Source organism: Pipra filicauda, unplaced genomic scaffold (assembly GCF_003945595.2).
Source record: "Pipra filicauda isolate LSUMZ 115617 unplaced genomic scaffold, ASM394559v2 scaffold289_size944018_pilon, whole genome shotgun sequence".
Lineage (NCBI taxonomy): Eukaryota > Metazoa > Chordata > Aves > Passeriformes > Pipridae > Pipra > Pipra filicauda.
The window spans coordinates 173,964-196,487 of NW_024104408.1; the positions used below are offsets into that span (position 1 = coordinate 173,964).

General features: G+C 40.4%; 1 protein-coding gene across 2 annotated transcripts in view; it reads right to left on the bottom strand.

Moving 5' to 3' along the window:
* WWOX (WW domain containing oxidoreductase) overlaps positions 1-22,524 on the bottom strand; it is a 493,697-nt gene that overhangs the window by 16,059 nt on the left and 455,114 nt on the right. Inside the window, exon 9 of one of the 2 annotated variants that reach the window (XM_039382881.1) lies at positions 15,366-15,413. The exons of the other annotated variant lie outside the window; for it this stretch is intronic. Coding sequence (XP_039238815.1) covers positions 15,405-15,413 — 9 coding nt within the window. The 3' untranslated portion in view covers positions 15,366-15,404. Of the gene's footprint in view, positions 1-15,365; positions 15,414-22,524 lie in introns of those variants that run through there. 2 annotated transcript variants of the gene reach the window in all.

A 22,524-nucleotide genomic window follows, 5' to 3' on the forward strand; every position in this document is an offset into this window, starting at 1 on the left:
GTTTATATTTACATACATATATATATATATATATATATATATATATATAAATTGCTCATTTAAAATATCAAGTGAACTCTTATAAAGTATCTGAGCTCCTACAGCTGTTTTTCATGCAATTGTTTGGTATTACCCATGGAGACTATCACACACAAATCATATTCACATTTAGTAGCAGTTTTGTGCATTGAGCTAATGATACTTCTTGACCTCATCAGACTATGAAGCACCTTTTCATCTCTGTGGTTTCAGTTGCCATGTTAAATTCCCTTTACTCTTTTAAGACAATCACACAATGAATAAACTGCAACAAACCAAGCAGCAAATAAAAAAAGAAATGTGAAAAGAGAACATCTGTACCAAGGCTAATCAATAGCAGAACAAAGAGAGCAAAGAAAATAAGAAAATCAAGGGCTAGTTGCACAGCAGAGGTAAGGCCAGGAACGACATTACTGGGTCATCCTAAATATTGCTGAAGACTATATATTCCTAGTTCCTATTCCTTTCAGCTTGGGTGTATGTTTGTACATCTGGTCAGACCTATATTCCACTGAACTCTATTTTCTTCTCTGGGCAATGCTCTGTCTTACATCTGCTGTGCTGATAATTTATGTGTCCCTGATTAGCTCCCTCAGTGCTTTATCTCTGGAAGGATTAGAGGGTTTATCCTGTCCTCTTCATTTGTCTGCAGCACCTCTTTCCAGCCTCAGTCAGGCTCTTTGGACAGCATCCTCTGCTGCAGTACTAATGATGCCAATGCTGCTGTACTAAGACATGCACCTCTTAAACTCTTTTGGCAAAAGATAGTCTAATTTGAGAGAACCATTAGCTTCCTTTTCTTGTAGCTCTCACTCAATCTAGCAACAAAAATTGCAGTGGAAGGGAAGAAGGGGCTGAGACACAGGAGCCCAGGGAGCCCTGCTGCTCAGCTCAGTGTCCTGGCACTAACAGAAAAGCAGGAACCTGCAATACCAAGGCACGCCAAGAAAACAGCATCTCCTGATCGAGTAAAGCAAGTAGTTAAAAAAAAAAATTCCAAACTGCTCTGGCTAAGTAATATATGGATGCAGAGGTCTTCTGGATCATGCAGCTGGAAACCCAGGCAATTCTGATCTTTTTGTGTGATATTTATGAAACAGTCTGTTCTAGCTGGTCCAACTCAGGATTAAAGGAACTCCAACTCCAAGCCCACATATGACATTCAATGCTTCAAAAACAATTTGAGGCTCTTCCTATCCCAGTTTTTGGACATCCTGTTCACCACAAAGCTTTTTCTGAGCTACTCCTCTGGCTGATATTCAAGATAGACTCTGATAAACCCATCCTGAAAACTGAGGAAAGGAGGGAATTCCACTGGAATTTCAATAAATTGTTTGTCCTACATGAAAAATTTTGAAATACAAAACAAATGTATCGAAAAGTCCAGGATTTCTGCCAGAGTCCACAAGGATTTCATAGGCCTTCCTTTTAAATTATCTCCTTAAATAGACCCTTAAGAAGCAACCAACATTGGAAATTTAGCTTTTGCTATACTTGGATCTGCACCCCTTTCCAAAAACGCAGCCAAAGTTTTCCTGATGGAAGACCTAAGATGTTCCATCCAGAGGCCAGGGCAGAGAAGGGGGCTGAGCACAGCATCCCCCCCTGCCCAACAGCAGGAGGGAAGGGGGACATGCATTTGCTGAGCCTGGGGAGCACTTGGGATGGAGGGCTGGAGCTGCAGGTACCTCCACAGTGTGAGTGGACACGTGTCATCACTCAAAGAGAGAAACACATTATTTTGACACGTCTCTCCTTCTTTCTCCAACAGGAGGAATGAAAATGTGTCTGGCTTCCAAGATCCTTTCCCGTTGATACCAGTCAGTTGAGTCTATCTCAGTATTTTTCCATTTCCTTCATACAAGTAAAAATGATGGTCTGTAACAAGATCTCTATCCCCTGTTTTGCCACAATGCCATATCCTGCTAGGAGGATACTCTTTTGACAATAAATTCCTATCAAAGTGCAATATGCTCTTAAGTGGCATAATCTTTTTCAGTTGGCAACATGTGAAATATATGTTCTGTCCAACTGCTGTATTGGAGCTCTTCTATCTAACTCTCCTTATACACTTTTGATCACTTTTTTCAGTCCAGTTAGATTATAGAAGGGAAAATTGCTCAGTGGCATAAATGATAAATACATAAAGGATATTTAGCTCTTACTTCCTGGCAAGTCCAAATGTGAATTTGCTGCAAAATAATGAACTTAAGTGACCCCTGCTGACTTCTCAAGGAATGACATTCCATAGGGAGTCCCATCTGTGAAACAAACGGTTCAGGTACAAAATTAAACCCTTTGTCTCAGCGCTTTGGACTTTTTCTTGGAAAAGAATCCTTCCTCAGAAAGTTACTGGGGATCTGAAATGGTACTGTAGTCTACAGTTTTGGCTCATCCATCTAATCATGGGAAAAAAAGGATAAAAGGTCAGATTTGAACCCTTGCAGCAGCCAGATGCAGTTAATTTGTTTTTCGGGAGTACTACCAGTTAAGCATAGCTGGAATCTGAACATCTTATATCTGCCCACGTATCTGGCTGGTGCCTCCTGGCCTTCTGCATGATGTAAGGGGCTAATAAAACGTGGCAGCGCTTGATGTCATATAGTTTGTCTCTGCCTTGTTTAATCACTCTGAATGGAGTGATGCTCAAGCCCAACTTGCATGCAGTATCGGTCTGCGAGAGGACTGCTGAGAGCTACTTCTCAGCAATCAGCTTGAACCCTTGGCAAGACATCTGTCAAGTACACTTTAGCATCCCCACAACCTCGAAGTAAGAGAAGTGGCCTTCTCAATTTAGATGCAATATTAAAGGCAGTTGACAGAAATCTCACATCCCGCTGCCTTTTCTCTCTGGGTTGGCAATTCTGATCCCATTAAAGTCAGTGGGAGCCTTGTCATTGACTTCAATAGACCAAACATTACAAACATAGTGTTCAAGATGGAATAAACACAACTGGATAACTCTCAAACTCATTGAAAACCTAAAATCCTATTAGGTTATCGAGGTATCTAAATACTCAAGAGACACTTGAAACTGCAGAGGCTCAGGCATTTCACACAAAACCCAGGATGTGTCCAAATGAGGTGGCAGCACTGCTATTGTGCTCGTTAAACTCTTAAAACATGTGAGTTAAGCTTTCAGCACAAATCATGGTGTTAGGTCCAGTTGACCATAGCACAGACTTGATCAGAATATCTACACTCCAAACAAAAGAACTGCGAGTTCAGATGAACTTTCTCAGACTTCCCATGATCTCATTTGCAGTGGAGTGGGCTACTGGTTGATATGACTTAATTGCAAGTGCAAATGTTTATCCAGTAGGAGAGCACACTTAAAAAAATAAACCAAAAGAAAACCAAACCAGAAAAAGTGATCATCCAGCTTCATTTTCTGGGTTGGTGTTTGCACAACCTGAGACATCACATGTGCTGAAAAGTACTGGAGAATGTGTCATACAATGTATTAACAAATCCCTTCACATAGGCATATGCTGCAAACGCCATAAAAGCATCCAAGTATTCTTGTAAAGTGCAACAGCAGATAAGCTTCCCTTTTAATTTGTCTTAGACTAGGTGCTAGTGCAAGTTATGACCAAGAATTTAGCACATCCATTCAAATTATACCTAAAGCACTAAATCCAGCACAGCAGTAATTTTCTAGTCTTTCATACTTCCCAACTTAATGAAAAGAGACGTTAATGTCCCAACCATAGATTAATTAGATGGAATCATTAAGAATTATTTCCCAGGTATCTTTTTGCTAATACACATATTATCATTGAACACTACCAGCCCTGTTTGGAAGGTTAATGTTATTTTGGAAGAATATTTACAGTATCGGCGATAGAAAACCCAATACCTAAAAAAATATTTTCCACCTGCAGCTATCTGTCATCCATCCCACACAAGCTTTTAAAGCTTTCCACTATCTGTCAAAACACAGGTTTTGATGCAATAAAGACTGTAATTATTAAGCATTTACAAGAAATAATATTTTCCCTCTGGTACGCGTTATAACAGTTGTTAACATGCAAGTATGAATACTAATGCTCCAAGCCCACCTATACTCTCCACAAATGATAAGGATTTTTTTGAATACTGATATAAAGGCAGGTATAATAAAGGAGCAAGATAAGACTGAATACAGGTTTTGAAAAGTAAACGTCAATCAGAATAAGGTTTTTAGAGGCATAAGAAGTTGATTTGAAGTAGAGTTTGGAAATAAAGCTGACAATTAGATCCAGGGATATAAACAGCACTTCTTTTGTGTTGAATTGGAAAAAAAAAATTTAAAAAATGATCCTTTTGCAACCAAAATACAAGGCTACAAGACGTGTGAAGGAAACAATACCGAGGATGCCTCAAAACAGCTCTGCAGATGCCACGCTAGCAGATGGCTTAAGCCGGCTGAATTACTGTATAAACATTTAACTGGAAGTTTGATTTTGTAAGTGTGGAAATTATACAAAACAAAAAGAAAACGATTCCAAGAAGCACTTAAATTAGTAATTTGTAATTTTCTCTGCTAAGATGTGGCATAGCTCTGCTGCCTCGGGAGAGTCCTTCGAAGGGGGGAATTCTGGAATCTGTGGAAGAAATCGCACACCGTAAAAGGGAACTCGTATGGACACACAAAACTGAGGCACTTAAAGGTAAATATATACCTTTCCACTGATGTTGCAGCTCAAATCCATTCCAACTACAAGTTAATAAAAATCTACCCAGCCCTCCCCACTCTCCATTTCCTCCTTCGTGTCTAGATAACAAAGGCTGCGTCTCTGTTTATATCTCAGTAACTTCTACAGCAACCTCTTGTCGTGTTACTTGGGCTCAATTGTAATATGTGGGCAGGAAGGGCACAAGAGAAAAAGGCTCTTTGTGCATAGATATCTTCAACAAATACCAGTCAGAAGGCGGAAAGGCAAAAATATACAGGAAAAGGGAGAAGAATTAATGCAGAAATAATGTGGCTTCTTGCTACAGAGTATAGTCTGGATAAAATAGAGCATCACTGTTGAATTGATGGGTTTGGCCTGATTAATGCTTAGACATGTGTCTCAGATGAATGTTTTCTATCATTTTGCAAAGAAATAAGAGGCAAAACAGGAGGCTGATGACAGGCATGGGGTTTTATCCCGCTTTACTGAATGTGAAAGCAATCTGTCCTCAACATTTTCCAGAAGAGTGACAATTTTTTCTTCTGCCTTTACCAGTGAGTAGCCAGCCCCAAACAGTTCTAGCACTGAGTGCCACGACAGTGTCAAACCTGGCCCTCTGAACATGGTGTTTCTGCAACGCTGTTGGTGCTGTCTGCACAACATCCTCTTTAGATGCTCCACAGCAAAGACAACCACAACTGCTGCTTATGCTGCAGATATTCACACTTCACCACTCTGAAGGCCAGATAACTATTTTATATTCCTTGCTTCTGTAAAACCATAACCTGCTATTCCAGAACTGAGATGGCAATTACATCGGGTGCAGATAGTACTAATAAAAGAGTAAGTCAGCTTCTTCCTCAAAACCTCTGTTTTCCCAGCTGTCTGCATTCCAAATTCCCCATTTGGTTTAATGATCAAGAAGAGCTAATAACTTCTCCCTTTAAGCAGTTCCATCGTGCCAGGAACAAAATAAATTATCATCCCACTTACATCCTAAACCAGAACAGTTTCTCATAACTCTTTCATCCTGATCTTCACTCTTTTTCTCTTCCCATGCATTCCCTTGCTTGTATCTCCTTTCCTTCCACTTCATCTGTTCCAAACCAACCACTTCTCTGCTTGGGATTCTCTGATACCGCAACAAGGAGAATCTGGAAATCAAACTGATTTTGGAATTACTGTGGTGGTTTAAATCCACCTCATCTTGCTGGGCAGGTTTTTTGAATCTTATGATCAAAGTGTTTTTCTCTGTTATACCTGGTGTTGACCTCAGAGACTGAGAAAGGTAAGAAATCCCCTTGTTGAGTGCAGGCCATGGGCAGCTCAGGTTTCTGATGCCACGGGTGATTTAACTAATTAACAGATCTGCTTTGTCAAGCTTCCCTCATCCCTTTCTTTTCTGTTCCCATTTTCTCTAGTCTTTCTAATGTTCCTCTCTCCCATGAACTCATCACGTAATTCCAGAAATGGATTCATGATTTGTATTTCTCCAGCTTTTGGTTATGAAATGCAGAAGTTGGAATCTGTTTTCAATGTTTTGGTAATTAAAAAAAAAACTATTTAAAAACTTATTTTAAAGAAAATAAACTCCAACACTTCAATTCAATAAACTAAAAATCTATGTTAAAATGCAAAGAAAACGACATTTGCTTGAACATTGTGACAGAGTGAAGAAGTTCCACAGTATTGTCCATGTCTAACTAATATTTGATGAGAAATATATTTGTTAACAGGATGGACTTCCAGTAATCAAATTATGATTGATCTAGAAACATACTACTAATAAAGCCCATTCTTGCATGTTCTTTATTTGCTTAATCAAATTACCTCTATATAAACAAGTGATACACAGACCTAAAGAAAATTTTAACCTGTAAATTGCCTGTCTACATCGTTTCTCCTTGAGTGCTGAAATTGAAGGGCAGGATTTTGTCACGACTCAGTTCATAAATCATAATATAAAAAGAATATTTAACTGGAAGTCCAGGGATTCTGCTACAAAGAGTTTAATTCGACAGACTAAAATTTTTTATTCTGAATGACTTTAAATACCTTCTGTAGGTACCTTTTGCCTGATGGTGTACTGGAGGAGTTAAAAAAATGGTAATGTGAAAAACTGAACTTAAATTCTCCTGACCAGAGACATTAACAGGATGGACATTCACATGCACAAAAAGTACATTTAAGCCTTTCTTGTTTCTTGAGATTATCAAAAAGAGAAATTCATACGAACTTTGCATTTTGGAACAAGCACCTCCATGCAAATCTCCCTCTCCCTTTTAGGATAACAGAAGTTGGTACATTTCTTCCATCTTTGTAGGAGCTAAAATACATTATTAAAACCTATAGTTCAGTTACAGTGTTGTAAATCACCGCTGCTATCCAGGTTCTAAATTTTAATTTCACTTCAATCAGAATCAATTATTCCTCTTGCCATCCCTGGCCTCTCACTCAGCACTGGGGAAGGAACACCAGGCAGTGACGCTGCTGCCGTGGGCCCCCATAGGCTGCCCCCAGCACCTGCCATCAGCTCCTGCTGCAGGGAAATCATTCAGCTCCATGATCCCATGGCCTGGGCTTGGGGGCCAGCCTGGCTGGCTGAGCTGCCAGTCCCAACCGGGACACAGGGCCGGAGTGTGGGGTGCTCAGCCGAGCTGTGAACTCCTGCGACGTGCAGGTTCAGAGGTAGCACACATGGGAACAGACACGAGCGTAACCACAGCCTTATGTGCAGTGACACCAGTGTCATTTACATGTCACGTACACTTAGAAATCTCTCTGGGCAATTGAGGGCGATGAAATCCTGCTGTACAAGGTGTATTGCGTGTGACAACCGAAATCACAAGCAACGTCGCCAAACCATGCTTCGGAAAGCTTCTGTAATTTTTAACTGATTGACAGATGTTTACAGAAAAGGCATGCTTTGTTCTTACAGCATGAGCACACGGGGTAGAAAACAAAGCCCTCATATTTCCAAACAATCCAGGCCACAGTTTAACAAGTAAAATAGATGTTGGGTACAGGGCGCAGGCAATCCTGACTTGTGTTGGTTTGCCGCCCACGCTTAGCTGAGTCATCCCAGGGGCTCTGCGTGAGTAACTGCTAACCAACACGAGGACAGCAATGAATTCCTCCTCAGCTCAGAGCTGAAATTCAGCTTATTCTGAAAGCAACAACTACGACAGCGTGGGAGAAAACAGGATGCCCACTACTCTGCCTTTTGTATAGACTAAGAGATAAAGGAGGAAACCAAAGCATGATGAAATGATGCATGTTTCTCATTAAGAAAAGTGACAATAGCAACATACTCTTAAAAACTCTATTAGAAACATGGTGGAGCCTTGACCCAGATAAAATTTAGCTTGTTCTGAACATGAAGACTCTTCTCAGCAGCAAGTTATGGAGAAGTATTCTCCTAACTACACCCTAGTTTTGTTGGGGTAAGGGCCTGGGTGTCATCCATCTGCTCAGTGTCAAGCTCTTGGGGCATCTTGATATCTAATGTACATTTATGCTTCCTGCTGCCACATAACCAGGAATAATCACCACCACCTAAGAAGGGTACATTTCTGTGGATAGATGATCTGGCTGAAATTGCTTTAGGGAGCCAAGTTTGATGACGCAGAACATGTTCCAAAGTCCTTTACTGGCTCCTTCCATGTCAGTTAGAGATGTTGGAACCTCTGCCCCACATTCTGCTGCTCATCATTCCCTGCCTTCCAGCAGGTACCACTCACCCTGCACTACCTGCAGCCCAGGCTGCTCCCCTAACCACTCAGATGTTTCAGTTAAAGGCTGTCTTAGCAGAGACCTATTCTTTAGGCAGCTGAAGGTACCAGGCTTATTTTGCAAGAACAGTGTTAGGGCAATGGTGGTAGCAGTTCTGTCAGAGCGATCGTGACGCGCGGCTTGACGTGAGCCGGGGGCAATGAGCTCTTTGGCAGACACAACCCCCGTCAGACAACGATGCATGAACATAGCCCGAGAGCTTGCTCAGACATCTCTGCAGTATTAATGACAAAACCCAACAATCACCCTGGTGGGGCTGAGCACGCGTGAAAGCTCTAGCACGTTAAAACAACAGGGGCAAAATTCTCCTTCAAAAAAAAAAAGGAAAAATAAGGGAGCTCCAGTACAGGAGAAATACAGGAATAGTTAATTTAAAGCAAACTCCTGCATTTAAGAACTCCTGTAATAAGCTGATGCCTCATCCTCTGCACTCTCAATTTATCAATTGCTCGCACTAGCTACACTACAGAAATGACACACAGTGCTACGTAGAAGTGGAGGAACTTCCAAGAGGCAACAACGGTCTATTTTCTGCTGTTGTTGGCTTGGGCTGGCAGAGCACAGATAAAAGTTCAGACTGCTCAATAGCCCAGAACTCACTTAAAGAGTCAATTGAAGCCATGGCAGAAACATCATCACCTTCTGTGAATCCTGGGCAAACTGCACCGGCATGGTTTGAAGTTGATTTCTCTTCCTTTCAAATAAAATAGCCTGTGAATTGATTAGAGGTAATAGAATTATTGGATGTTAGCAAGGAAGGGGATTTAAGGAAGATGTAATGACACCATCAAAGCTTTGTTGGGTTGCTTTTATTAGCCTGAATCAGCTTAGAGCAGTCCTGACACTAAGAGGTTAGAGGAAGTCTGTTAGAGGCTTGCCTATGGGATGAATGCATAACAAAATCCTCTCGTGAGGGAAAAAAAAGAAAAAAAGAAAAAAAGCCCCCACAGACACGCACCAAAAAAGAACGACAAGTACAGTACTTTAACAGGGAAAATTTCCTCAGAAAGGAAGCAAGCAATGAGGCTAGGAGAGGAATAAATGGTGTAGAAATGACAATCGCTCTTCAGTCAGGGCCCATGACTGCACTCACTGCTGATAAGATCCAGCATGTGTCAGTTGTCAAGTGTCTCTTGTCACACTTCAATGTGAACTTTACAGCGAAAGGGGGACAAGAGGCAGTGAAGGGGAAAATGGCACGGCTCAGAAGGACTTGTGCACTCAGTGTGAAGCCATTTCAATTTTATATTCTAAAGGACTTTGTAGGTGATCCCATGAATGCAATTATTCTCACCTAATAAAAGCAACATATGCTAAGACAATTAAAAGATTTTATTATACATCTATTCATTGTATTTAGTTTTAGACAGCAGATAAACCTAATTTGAAACAAGATGTTTGCAAGGCAGGAAGCAGAAATAATCATGGTCTGTATCTATAAGAATGTTAGTGATTCATTATATTCTTTAAATGAAAAGGTGAATTAATAAAACCTTCCTCTACTAATGACAATTTCACCCAGCAAATGAACAACCTAATTACAAAGCTCTCATTAAAACAGCATAACTTTTGGCTTACAGTGTCCAGTTTGAGTGAGTGTACATTTAGGTGACTATATCACCCATCAGGAATGTCTGCTTGCAGGCATATTCCTAGTGTGACACAAACCTCACACACTCGCCTCTCCACTAGGACATAAAGTTACCCCATCACAAATTAACTCCTCTGCTTTGGGTAGAGACATACCATTGTTCTGGTGGTCAACAAGCTGTGTTTCTCTAGACTTGCATTGCTGAAAATAAAATTATCAGCTCTGGAAAACCAGCTGGTCTGGTCTGCAGTTTGCAAAATAAAGAAGAGTTTGCGCTGTCAGACCAAACGGGAGCTTAGAGCTACTTCAGAACAAAATCAATGTTAATTTTGGAGAGCAAAGGAAATACTTCTAGGTAGGGGATAAGCTCATGGGTGAAGTTTCCTAGCAGACCTGGAGCTGAAGCTCTGGTGCAGCCAGTCAATGTGGAAGTGAGAAAATCGTGGGTAATTATGGCAAGATTTGCATATGACCGCAGTGACTCCCCTCGTTGAGGCAAATGAAGGGCATAAAGGGGCTCTGCTGCTGAGAGCCTACCAGAATTAAGCAGAAATCCATCACTTCATGCATAACTGATAATGTGTCACCTAAAAATCTGATATACACACAGCAAACAACAGTTGTGGAGGGGTTTAACCCAGATCAGTCCCACAGAGCCGGGAGTTCCAAAGGTAGACACCGTGTGTGAAAAGCATCATTCAGAAACGTTTTTTCCCTTGCCAAATGAGCAATGCCAGAAGACAGCCCCTGTATGATGCTCTACCTGGAACCACAGTCATGGCAGAAAGACAAACTGCAGAAAAAAAAAAAAACATGCTACGTTTACAGAAACAATTTTTGATGTTCCTGAAAATCTTAAACAAAGGAAAAACAAAGCCCAAGTGACCAGTTGCAGAGCATCTAGCAGCACCCAAAACTTCAGTGGGGGGTTATCAACCTCTCACAACTCTCTAAATTCATGTGAGAAATACCGTGAAAATCCATTATAAGTGAAAAGAAAAAAGAAAAGAAAAAAGCATAGGGAACCAGAGGTCAAAAAGATATTACATGTGCATTGCTTTGCTCTCCTATAATGCTCTGAGTCAGGTTCAAGTTTGGTGAAGACCATCACTACAGCACAGAAATGTTCTGTTTGTCCAGCTCTGATAGAGCAGAGCACAACATTTTTTTTGGGATGGCAGAACAACGTCTGTTCTTTGTTACAGCTACTTTATTTTCCTTTGGGTGAGGACAGAAGAAGCAGCATCAGTATCAGTTACATACAGCAGCTACCCCAGCTTGGGTGCTGACATTGATACTGGCTACTGCAACTTGTTATTGAAAGGAAAAATGGATTGAGATTAAAAATTCTTAAGTCCTTAAAATAATTCCTCCCCACTAATGGAGCCACAGTATGATTTATGGACATGGCATCACACAGGTGAACCCACCACAGGAATTTTCTCTGAGCTGGTTAATGTTCACATATGGAGGTACTGGAAAACTCAGTGCTACAGGTTTTATATCATGCAAGTTGGTTCTTTCGAGTTGCCTTCAGCAAGAATGAAAGAAGATAAAACACAGAGTCAGGAGAGCACCCTGACTTGGGGAGTATCAAATGAAAGTTTCATCTCAAGAAAAGTACCATAATGGCTGAGCACAGGTTTATACATACTACTTGACTAATGATTTAGAACAGCGAAGCAAATGGAAAGTTTACCTAAACCTGACAATCATCAGCTATTTTCCCACCAGTACTTGAATATCTATGAGCGAAAATATCACCAAAGATCTGGCTAACATGAACCATGACTCATTAATAATACAGATATTTATCAGCATCCTGTCATAGATACTCTTAAAAAAAATAACTGTGAATCCTGTGTAGCATAGAACCTTGGCCTGGTTTCTGGTATTGAAGTTTATCCTATTTAAACTTTGGACTATGATACAACGCAGGAACTTGCTGTTTTACCTTCCTGTCCCACTGAGTAACTACAGGGGATCTTACTAAACAAAGGCCCCCTTTCTTTACTTCCAAGACCTTTAGTAAATACCAAAAAAGTCACATTTTCTTCAAAGGTTGTAAGCACTTCTCTTTGGAAGCATCTCATGTATACATGTTGAACTTCTAATTATTTTTTTTTTTGTTTTCTTGATGCTGGCAGATTTTTTTCTCTTTTATTAAAATCACAGTCATCTCCTCTCCTCCCTCGTGGGAAGAATTTCTTTATTAAAACCTGCATCATTATTCCCTGCTCCCCAGCAGCTCAGAGGCCACCATGTTTCCTTTAAAAATAAAAATGTGCACAAGTGCAAAAGCTTGATGCAGAGCATAATGTGGATCATACTTTAAAGAAAGCAAAAAACACTGTGCAAACTGACTTTACACTGTAAGTGTGAGTCTGGTACTAACATTCCACCTAGGCCTTTGTTTGAATATACAGATTTGGGAAGGAAATATATGGATCTCTCATTAGTTATATGACCAAAATCCCCCTTTTACTTGGCAGCTCTTTGGATATGTGCTGTGCAAAGATTTATTAAGAGATCATACTGCTAGTATGTAGATTTAGTCATACAGTTGTTGTATACAGCATTTCATGCTGCAAGTATCTTAACTGCAATGTTTACCAGCCAGCCCATAAATAAATGAGCATCTTGGTGCATTATAGTATGCATGGATTATAAAAGTATTTATTTCCAAATGCTGCATTTATTGCTAGAAAACATGGGAAGATGGCACAGCATCACTGTATTTTTGGTATGGCTATATTATCTGAGTGTGAAGCAAAACAACACAACCACAGATTTTCAAGTACCATATTAATACACGATCACTGTTTACCTGGTGTAAAAAGGCAATAATGATGGATTTCCCCCCCTTTTTTTTTCTTTAATTGCCAAGATGCTCTGCAAAAGCTTGATGTTCTATAGGGCAAAATAAAAAAAAATATTTTAAAAAAAAATCACATGATCTTGATGTTGGAAAGGTGCCAGGCCCATCTGAGGTCCAAATCTATATGTACATAAAAAAGCAGGAAGCACTCTTAAAAGCAAATGCTAATTAGCTTCCTGGGATTTCAAATTTTAAAAGCTTCTGTGATTGAATTTATTTTAGCAATTCTTTCTTTAAGGAATGTGAAAATTGGCCCTACAGTTGAGACTTCAAACAAACAGGATGAAGAAACAAAATCCCTCATAATATTGCTTATTGCACTCAATATAATTATAGTCATACATTGAGGACTGATCAATAAAAGAGAATTATACATCAGTATAATGGCTATAAAAGTAAAATGACTTCTGATCAACTGTATCAAAATACCTAGAAAAGCTGGAAGAGTATTACCAATATTAAATACAGAACAATCAGTTTGTATAAGGGGACAGAAAAGGGCTCTCAGCAGCAGGGGTGCTGTGATTTTTACATTGGATGAAGCATAAATTAAAATCTTCTGCATTATTAACAACAGCGAACACCTCCTTTGGGGCACAGATAGTAATGAAAGTTCACATTTGAATTAAAGCATGGACACTGCTGAATAGAGACAAAAAGTGAGGCAGAAAAACAGAGAGAGCATTTAGGATGGACAAACACTACTAATAAGTGAAAGAGAGGGGTTTGGAACCCCCTTGGTTTTACCCATATGATTATCATACCTCAAGACCCAGCTCTGAACAAGTTTTGGTTTAATATTATTATTTTATAAAAAACTTTCAGTAAAGCATCCAGCAAACATTTGTGTATCCAGAACCAGGTGTTTAAAAGTTACCTATGTGCAGAGGAGCCTTGATTGATTTAGGCACCTGTGGGTTCATGTTTTAAACACTTCTTGACAACACTTCTAGTTCCACACTGCTCTCTAGGAAAGAAGTTTTTCCATTTTCCTGGAGTCGGTCACCTTGCTAAATGCTAACAGCAACAGCATAAATGCAGAACAACAACACATTTACTGCAGGTCAATTTTCAAGCTGCTACAATATCAATTTAATATTCCAGGAACCATTGGGCTTCATAGTTCAGTGCATGGGACATCACATATATCAAAATTTCAAGTAGCTATAACTCTTCTTGCTGCTGGGCCAGGGCAGCCACGTTATACAAACCACCTGGCAGCCTCTCCCCTTGCCCTTATTATGAAAATGATGCACTTTGTCATGCTTCTGCAGAAGGGCTGCTTTCAGCTAGGGGCTCAGAAATGCCAGTTTTAAACACTTCAATTTTTAAGGCAGCTCTTGTTTTATAGAAGTGACAAATGCCAGTTATGACTGTGCTTTTTTGAGATTATGGAGCAGAGCAAAGTCAGTTCGCCGCCTTAAACTTTGAGAGTGTATGAAATAGCCAAATTGTTTTACAAAAAAATGGGTTCAACCCAATGAGAGTGGACAAGACCCTTTCCAAGTGAAGGATCAGGGCCATCAGCTGTGTCATATTTACCCCCTTTCTTACCCCAGGATGCATCAAGGTAGCTTGGGGGATCAGAGGTGCTTCTAAGGTGGTGAAAGCAAGACAGGGCATGGCTAGAAATAACATACACCACCTACAAATTCACTGAGCCTATTTTAAAATAAGTTAGTAAGAACTAGAGTCAAGTGAAGGCATTTTTGTGAGGGGTTATAGGAGACTGGGGTCTAAGGGAAATGAAATACCTGTTCCCAAAGGGACCAGACAAGGGTGAGACTTCAGAGCTGTGTCTCAACAGATCCCACTGAGAATTAGGAGGAACTAAAAGTCTCTTGTTTATTCCCCTGAACACTATAGTCCTGAAGAGAGACCAAATGAATTTTTCCAGTGGGAAAAACTGCCTAAGGGAACAATTTAGCCCCGAAGAAATATAAGTTATTAAAAAATAAGTGCATTCTGATTGTTTTGCCTGGTGCCATAATACTTTTTGGAGATTTTAAAAGACGTGGCTGTGCAAATATTAGGAATTTCCAAATTAAACACTTATTTTTACTGAAATCTTGCATGGGGAGAATTTTTGAGAATAACATTCAGAGAAACATAAAGATTAGGGAGATAGGCTTACATTGAGGAAATGTTTACAGAGAGATAATCTTTACATTTGAAACACTGAATGTGACATTTAAAGGATTGTCCAAAAATTAAGCAACACATAAGACCAGGCTTCCTGATCAGCCTTCCTGGGGGAGCTGCAGATTCTTAGAAGTTACACCAACATAGTTTATCCTTCATTTCTGACACATACAGCATTATTTTCAGGTATATTTAAGCTTGTTTTGTCAATAAAGGAGGTCAAGAGAGGAATATAGCTGAACACCCTTGTTGTTCTAACATTTGGCTGGTATTTGTTGCCATGAAGCAGCCTTTTGAAAGATGATCACTGTACCTGAAATGCAGATAGTTATAAAAATGGCATTAATTTGCTTAGACCGGGAGATTTTCACAGGAGAGCAACTAGCAGAAAACATTATGAAAATGTCCAAGAGGACTGGTAATTGAGTTGATTAGTATGACCTTGGTTATGAAGGTAATAGAAGAGTGAATGGTGCTTAGACTGAGTTATAACCCTGCTACCTTGCTCGGAGATGTAGTGAGGTATGTAATTTGTTCAGGGTGAATCCGAGCAGCCTGGCCTCTCCCTGACAGGGTAATACACTCTGACTAGCAGAGCTTGGCCAGGCACTGCTCCTACCCCAGCAGAGTAAACAGGGCAGGGTCAGGCGAGGGATGATGAACTGTGTGCTACCCTCAGCTCAATATGGTAATTTTCTGCTGGCAGACACTTTCTGTTACAGGTTTCTTCTGAAATTAGGAAAATTAAAAATAATTCACAAAAACATTTAAGGATGGAAACTTTCCTGTTTCAGGGAGAAGAATCTACATCCCTTTGAACTAAACTCCAGACAAAATGTATCTGGATTTGCCTGCTCACCCAACCACATAGTTCTGGTGTTGCTTTTTAACCTGTCGTGTTTCTGCCCTGTGATAACTCCAGAAAGGCTTTTTTTATCTCCCAGAATGGGGCTTTATTTTTTTAAGAACTGAATTCAGCTAAAGGCCTGAATGCACAAGTGCTGTGATTGCCTTTCCTGCACTAGATTAACCGCTATTATTTAAAGATATTTTAGGTGACCTCCCTTTACAGGGAAAAAAGGCACCAAAAACAATTACACAAATTAGACAAAGAAGGTGAGCAGACACAATTCTAATTGTTATACTTTGCATTCTTATCCCCACCAGTAAACTGGATGACATATAATTATCTATCAGGCATCTACAGAACTAAGCACTTTGAGGAAAAAAAAATAGTCACAGAAAGGAATCTTTAAATGCCAAGCACCAAAATATATATTTTTTTAAAATCAAGGAATGGATCAAAAGCAATGTCTTCAAAGTCAGCATAATTTAAATATTACCCCTTTCCTTCCATCCCTGACGAGCTGTCTTGCTATTTTATTGCAAGTTTCACAAACGAATAACTGGCCAAGGTTCCCTAGAAGGAAAATGCCTACATAAAAGATTCAATTAAATTAAAATTACTCAGTTCAGTCTGTGTGTGTCCAACTCAAACTCTGCTTTACTAGGAAACCAGGCATAGATATTCAGCTAAAAATTGCTACACATTAGACATGTAATTTCAGACCATATTTCCCTACAAAGTACAAATCAGCCCTCTTTTGGTTTCATAGCTATCAGGATGTCATCATATTCTTTTTCTGAGGAAATCTGAGAGGATGAAAGGAGGCGCTTAGGAAATAATTTTGCATTTTCTCTTAGAAATTAAAAATCTTTCATTTTTTCTCATTTCTTTAAGTGCCACAGAGAAATGGGGTTAGAAATGGATTTAGAAAATAATCCAAGACATCTAAAGAAAACTATAATCTCAATAACATTCCAACTATAATCATTTCAGGGGCAGAGGAGCAAAAGCATTTTCTGTGTGTTCATGGATTTTAGAGACTTGTAAAACTACAAGGCTTTCTGAAATCAGGTGTTATATATTCGGCTCTCATTTTCACAGCTCTAAAATCAAACTGAATATTTAATTCTAAGTATAAACTAATGATCTGAACCTGAATCATGTAGCATGAAGATAGATTACTGTTGACATGCAGAGTCCCAGTGAAATCCCTGGGATATTGTGTGAGCCGAGCAGCCGCCTGCAATGCTACACAAAGCTCAAAACAGCAACGCTGAAATGGAGTTTGGGGATGTTAATTCACAGTTACCATCTTTAACACCACGTTTTTAATATCATTCCTCCTGTTGTTTTGAAGGTCAGTGGATCCAGAGGAAATTTCCCACATTCAGAGCCATGCATGTGGTATGAAAGTAGCAATGGGCTTTCATTTTTAAAGTCCTGCTGTTGAAGGTTTATCTCTCAAAGTAAAATAAAAACAACTCCAGCCAAGCCTTGAGCTGTTTGTAGAAGTTTGCAAGCTACAAGCAGGACAGCTTTACTTGTGTTTTACCAGGACTGAGCTGACACTAATTATCCCACTGTGAACTTTGGATGAAATCCTCATCCTGCTGAACTGATGGGAGTTTTGCCACTGACTCCAACAGCACCGGGAGTTCACCCTCTGGCTTAGGCTCCGTGCCATAGCCTAATACTTTCTGGGTAATCAGGCCCATAAAGTTTATCTTGAAAGCCAAAAAATATTAGGTCAACTTGTAATCACTCTGACTTCTCCCTTTTTTTTTTTGAGGGACAGCTTGTTTTAGTCACCGCCGCCGTCTCCCTGCTCGGCGCTGGCGATGGGAGCTGCTCATCCATCCTTAAGGGAGCTCTGCCGGAGTCAGAGCCACTGCTAATTTATTAGTATGCACTACCCAAATTCAAAGACTTTCCAAGGAAGTTTGACTGCAGCGGGAGCATTCTGATTTATGGAGCCTGGTTATCATTTTTAAACCACGGCCCTGTCCCCAGCCTGACTCGACTGACAATGACAGACACCCGACGTGTTTGTCGAGCCTTGCAGGTTGACTTCCCATCCCTGTGGCAGCTCTTCCCCGTGCTGGGACCAGTTACACCCCACTCCCCTGCAAGTGGGTCAGCTGGGCACTCTGACACCTGTCCTCCAGCTGCAGGTATTGGTGCAAAACTCTGCCCACAAGCAATTACTTAAAAAAAAAACCAAACAAATCCTGTATTACAAACCCAGCTCTGTATAATTGCAGCATGCACTGCAGCCACTGGGGCAGAGTTAGAGATTTCCAGGCAAACCAGGCCTGCAAAACAATAGAAAAACAGAAATCTAACACCAGATATGACTATATATGTGTCCTTGCATGCCAGCATGGATATTTGTTTGCTACTTCTAACCGCAAACATTAAATACTCTCTCTCCCTCTCCACCTGACCATCATATTTTCAACAAACCACTTCAGAACATATTTGGACATGCCTGCTTAATAGGAGCAAAATGTCATACAACCAACACAACTTTCCCATGTGGAGAGAGAACATTTCCCATTACAAACATAGAGCAAAGGTAACTAGAGGAGGTATAGGTGGGTACAGAGATCTAAGGAACGGAAACATGACTGTCTGGAGTCCAAAAGAATTACATTAAAGATGCTCAAGTGTCATTTTAAGAGTCTGTATCTTGACATCAAGCAGACAAAGATGCTTTCATGGTCTTTCTTCAAACAAGAAGGCAGAAACACAAGTAGGGATTTTCTTTTATGCTCAGCAAGATAAAAACTGAGTATAAACACCGAAGTATTTATTCTCACAGCAATCCCATGAAACACACTGTTATTCCCATTTTACAGATGAGGAACTGAGTCACAGAAAGACCTTCTGGCTCATAGTTTAAAGGTGGTTTAAAAGCTAAGCTGAGGACACTGGGTTCACATCCAGTGTTTGAGCCACAACACCAGCATTCATCCTTCATAATAAGGTCAGCTTTTCATTCAGTAACTATGAAGGTGCTGAAGGAACTCAGTGAATTATTCTGTAAAAGCTAATGCTGAAAGCTATATGACATTAAGATGAAAACTAGTAAACCTGAGCTGTACTGACATACCCACTCAAGCAGGCTCCAAAGAAAATGTGGGAAATAGGTGTTGCATAGCTGAGGCAAGCAAGAGAAAAACAAAATGCCTTTGCAAATTATTTTGTTTGTGGGAGTAATGTGCTCTTGTTGAAAGACTGGTGTGTGCAAAAAGGGTATATTTTTGGTATGTCAGCTTCAATTACCAGCAATCTAAGAGTGAAAAGCGACAGCCTTGTCCCAACAACCTCCTCCAAAGGAGATGCCCATCAGCCGAAAGCCCTGCTCCCAGCGTGACCTTTCTTGCTTTCTGACTGGGCATAAGGGCACGTAGCCATTTTATTTAAACTTGTTCTGGGAAAACTGCTTGTTAGATGTTGATTTCAAGCAGCCACTGCCCTCTGAAAAGAATATTCATGGCTGGTGTTTCACTTGGAATGCTAACAGGATCAATGTGAACTCCCTACACTCTCTATCTCCAACCTGTTTCATACATATTCATGGCCATTTACATAATTTTATAAAGAAATGTTTATGAGCGAGGATGCACATTGTATTGACTGTTGTTGGGTTTATTCCTAACATTCATGTCAGAGAAGAAAGCAGGCACTGGCCCTAGCAGGCGAGCTGGATCCCAGAAGAGGCAAGGCTGGGAATACTCACAGCTCCTGCAGCCAGACAAAGCACTTTCAGCACAAGTTCCAGCGTTACACCTAACAATTTTTATCAGGCAGCTGCTAAGAGCACTTCACAGCCTGCTCATCTCCTTGCTGCTTTGTTTTCTCTATTTAAACAAAAATTACAGCCTCTCCTTCTCCTCGCGCGGGGAAAGGGCCCCGTAATGCAGTGTATCCTTGGCTCTGTCACTGTGCTTGCTGACCCTACAGTGAGCAGGCTCTGACCACCAAATGCGAGCAGAATAAATTATCGCTGACACTCCAATATTTAATTATGCAGCTGTCAGAGCGGCCCTTTCGAAATTCATTTTAATAAAGTGGGAACTTTTTCCTTTCAAGGTTAGAGTCAGGGGAGTCACCTTCTGTGTCAGGCTGAGGTCTCCACCATGAGCTTTGCATTCTTCCCTGAGAAGCCTGTCACTTGGCCTGATAGAAGGACCAGATAACGGCACCGATGTCTATTGGCCTCCCCCGCCCTGCCTGGATGAACATCCTTCATTTAAACCCACAATAATGAGGACCTCAAAGTCAGACCGGCAGCCACAAGGGCAGCTCGGCAGGGGAAAAAAAAAAATGGCTTCTTATTATAAAATTCACTTGATGTTATAGCTGCAATCTAAAAGCAATCATGTTCATCTCACCGTTTTAACTGGTTAACCAGAAATATTTAACATGTTAAAAAATGTGAATGGAAACCCAATGGATGAAGCCCCAGCAGCCTGTGTTTATCTGCACTGAACTCAGACAAGGAGAAGAATATTGCTTTCTATTTTGCTCCCAGCAAAGTGTCTAACTAGATCTTTTTGCCAAATATTTAGTAAATAAAGCTCTTTATAAACACGTAGTGTGTAACAGGTAATGTCCACATACTGTGGCCTGCACAGTGCACGGATCAGAGGTGTTTTTTTAAGATGCTCAAATGCAAAGCTTCTGTGTGTATTCACAGTTCTGCATACACACACACACATGAAACAACCCCTGTAATAAAGTGCTGGCCATAAGGAACCTTCGTGAAAACAGAGATTATTTTAAAACATGGCCAGCTCTCAATTAAATCTTCCCATTTGCAGATCCTTGCTTTCAAAACTTTTGATTTTTGTAGTGTGCAGCTGGGAGAAAAACAGACACAAATTTACCATGGACAGCCCAAAAAGTGTAGTTGAGCTAAGTTAGTAGAAAAAGAAAAACAAGGGAAAAAAAATAAATCTACACATACTCCAAATTTTCTTGTTTCTGTGTGACAACACTTCTAATTTTTAAGTAAAGTTAATTACAATTTTGACCTACAAGCTCTGTTTCTTCCCTGGGTTCCTATGGTGCTAGACAAGCACTGGAGATTTAGCTATGCAACATTTTCCCCAGTATGATTATACATCTTCTACAAACAGAGAAGTGAAAAACATATAAATTGCGTGTGGGCTGGGAATTAAAGCTCTCAGGGAAACCCCACATCTCACAGCTTAAATCAAAAGGAGATTTGCTAATGAGAAAGAAGTTAATGGGATACCATCCCACATCCCATAGGTGCTAAGTGACCTATCCCAAGACACAGAGTGTCCCAGGAAAAGAAATTAAAGCTTTTGCAAAAATGTTTTGTTTTTTTTTTTACTTAATTTGATCCACAGTGAAGTCACAGCCAAGAGAGAACAATATGACTCACTAGTACAAAATGTTTTACTTTCTGGATTCATTAGCACTAATGAAGAGCAGGTGCAGGGTACCAGGGGAAAAGCTGTGCACAGCAGCTCTCCAGCACATTCTCCTGCCCAAGTTGTGCCTCAACATTTGGTCTTTTGCTCTTTCCCTGCAAGGGGGTGCACTTTGTATCTCCCAAATAAAGCACAATTAAATCACTATCTGCAAAGCTCACAGGAAAACAAAAGTACATAGGGCTCAGAAAAAGGCTGAGTCCACTCAGGTTTCACAGTTTTCCCAAACACGCTGGGTTGTGCTGTGGGATTTCACACTAAAAAATGAAAATATCTCACCCATTGGCTGTTTCCAACATGAGATCAGAACTTCCCACCAAAAATTAAACGTTTCCCTCTGATTCACCTGTTTGTCTCAAACACACCTAAATGGTTAACAACACGCATCAGGGTTACCCCATCCAACATCGGGCGCCTGAAAAACAACCTTTCAGCAAATGTGGTTGCTCTTGTCCCCCCTTTGGAGCAGAGTTAGACAACGCTTCCAGAGGCTGAGTTAGAAGTTGAGTTGAACAACCCCTGGGTGGTAACCACTGCATTGGGTTTGAGTGCAACACCAAGGGTGACAACTTGTATCTTAGAAGTGATTAAGTGGTGTGGATCTGGGTTTGGACAGTTATTTATCAGCTGCATGTGAAGTTCATGGCCAACAGGGCCCTGCTTCCCAGAGCTCTACACGTGTTTCTGTGCTATAAGTAATAACTGACAGCCTTTTTTTCCCACTTATGCTAAGATTATCTCTCGCTGCTTCCTGCTTTAGGTCCTCTTGCTTTATTTTTAGCTGTGTCATTTAACTTTGGGAGTGACAAATATTTTGACACGTTGCTGCCATTTTGGGCTCAGCATCTACAAAGCTGAATGCATCTTCTCATTGGCTTGGAGCTCACCATAGCTGCTTGCTATACAGAGGATGTGCTCCAGAATCTGCAAGTAAACACCTAATGCATAAAGCAAATGTATTTATACTCTCTTATAAAGCTGGAAAAATAAGTACCTTAAAACATCATTGTTTTCTATGTGTTGTAACTGGGCACCTTCAGCTTCACATAAGCACAACACGCTTTCAGGTTTCTGAGGAACACCTCACTCCAAGCAGCATGGCTCACCTCCTG